This window comes from Dendrobium catenatum, unplaced genomic scaffold (assembly GCF_001605985.2).
Source record: "Dendrobium catenatum unplaced genomic scaffold, ASM160598v2 original_scaffold_140544, whole genome shotgun sequence".
Classification (NCBI taxonomy): Eukaryota; Viridiplantae; Streptophyta; class Magnoliopsida; order Asparagales; family Orchidaceae; genus Dendrobium; species Dendrobium catenatum.
This window is the reverse complement of record NW_021458977.1, coordinates 1-2,013: the sequence shown is the minus strand read 5'-3', so window position 1 is coordinate 2,013 and position 2,013 is coordinate 1. Positions and strand designations below refer to the sequence as shown.

At 38.4% G+C, this 2,013-nt stretch overlaps 1 protein-coding gene across 1 annotated transcript; it reads right to left on the bottom strand.

Moving 5' to 3' along the window:
- Positions 1 to 90: 90 nt before the first annotated feature.
- Positions 91 to 1,963, bottom strand: LOC110094334 (putative disease resistance protein RGA4; the record flags this gene model as incomplete). The annotated part of the gene is made up of 1 exon (XM_020819547.2): positions 91 to 1,963. A coding segment is annotated over one exon (1,873 nt), but the record flags the coding sequence as incomplete, so codon positions are not given.
- Between the last annotated feature and the right edge of the window lie 50 nt (positions 1,964 to 2,013).

The following is a 2,013-nucleotide window of genomic DNA, read 5'->3' as shown; positions in this document are numbered from 1 at the left end:
TGCCCAAAAGGTGGAAGAGATTCACACTCCAAGCAATATGACAATTCGATTTTCTCTAGATTGTTGAGCACGTTCATCCATATTGCAGACCTTACACCCATGTAGCTGTCTATGCTCAGATTCCTTAGACATGTTGGTGGTTGAAGGTTGTCGAGCATGTTCTCATCTAAATCGATGTTCCTCGAATCAGTGTTACTCCAACATAATGTTAGATCTGTGAGCCTCGTCTTGGCACGTAATTTGGCACTACAAGCCTCCTCCACATTCTTAATATTTTCAAGGCAATTGATACTTAATTTGCAAAGATCATTCATATTCTCCAGCTCTCCAATTCCATAACCAATCACATCTCTAAGATCAATATTCAATTCTTGAAGAAACTTTAGCTTCCCAATCCCACATATCAATGAAATATAATTCTGGGGCAACCTCAAGTAACACAAGTTAGAAAGGTTATTTATGTCACGAGGTAAAGAATCAACTTTAGGTTGGCTTTCTCTCAATCCGCTACAGGTTAAGTATTGCAGGTGATAGAGAGTACTTAGAGATCTTGGCAGCATAGTAAACTTCCCATCTAAAATGCACAAATATCTAAGATGTATCAAATTCCCAATCTCCTCAGGTATCATTTCCAAGGATAGAGCAGATATTTCTAATAAGCGTAGGCTTCTCGATGCTTTTAAAATTTCAACAAGTGCGCTGGAAATATCCTGATTAGAAGCTTTTTGGATCAAGAAAATAGAATGCAAATATTTAACCTGCCCAATCTTTTTTATGATGTCTAGATTTGTAGTTTCAATAGACAAATGTCGAAGTGTCTTAGGAATTATAGAAGGCAACTTTGTACCATCCTCAACTCTTAAACATTCATGCATGGAAATTGATTGTGCCAATGCATGTATTAAATCATGCATCTTGTAGTAGCATCCTCCAAACTCTGAATCAAACTTATCAAAGAAAGATTTTTTAACCAAATCATCAAAATAGCTTCCTCCAATATCCTCTATAGTCCATTCTTGATCATGAGGTTGCTGAATGAAACCCAATGCAATCCACATTTGGACTAAATCATCTTTATAAAACTCATGATCTTGTCGAAATATAGAACAAAATGTGAAACAATTTTGTAGATGTTTTGGGAGGAACGTATAGCTCAGTCTTAAAATGGTCAAGATGTCATCTTGACCTGATTTTGGACTTATAAAATCACTACTTAAAACTTTTGTCCAATGTCTTTCATCCAAACTAGAATTCAAAACACCACCGATGACCTTTGCGGCCAATGGAGATCCTGAAATCTTTTTAACAATCTCTCCAGCAATGGCTTTTAATTTTTTATGAGCACCAGGGGGGTTCTCTACACCAGCAAATGCATGAGAGTTGAGGAGCTGCAAACACTGATCTTCCTCCAAGCCCTTTAATTTGATTGTTTCCTTCTTCGTTTTAATCACCTTTGCTATCATAGTTGCAACAGAGTCCATTCGAGTTGTTACCAAAATCCCACCACCAATTTTCCCATAAGCCAGAGGGGCGAGCACCTTCTCCCATTTGCTGATATCCCGGTTCTCCTCCTCCTGCTGCCAAATGTCATCCAGAATAAGTAAGAACTTCTTGGACATAATTTCAGTCCTAAGACTAAGTTGAAGTGCATCAAGTGATTCGTCCAAACGAGGCCTCTTCTTCTTAAGAGTTGATAACATATCTGCAATGACTTTTTTCACATCAAAGTTGTTGGAAACGCAAACCCACATTTTCAGATCAAATTCCTTTGTAATTTCATCTTCATAGACATGTTGCAATAGAGTTGTCTTCCCCATACCACCATGTCCCACTATAGATAGAAGAGAAATGTTTCCGTACAAATCAGTTGTCCGAGGCTCATTTGATAAATTCCTCAACCACTGCACAACAAACTCCTTATCCTTGCCGCGCCCAATGAGATCATTTGTAGTCGGCGAGGATCCTGTTTCACGTGCTTTGTAGAAATCAACCTCCTGCTCCTTCTGTTCCTGC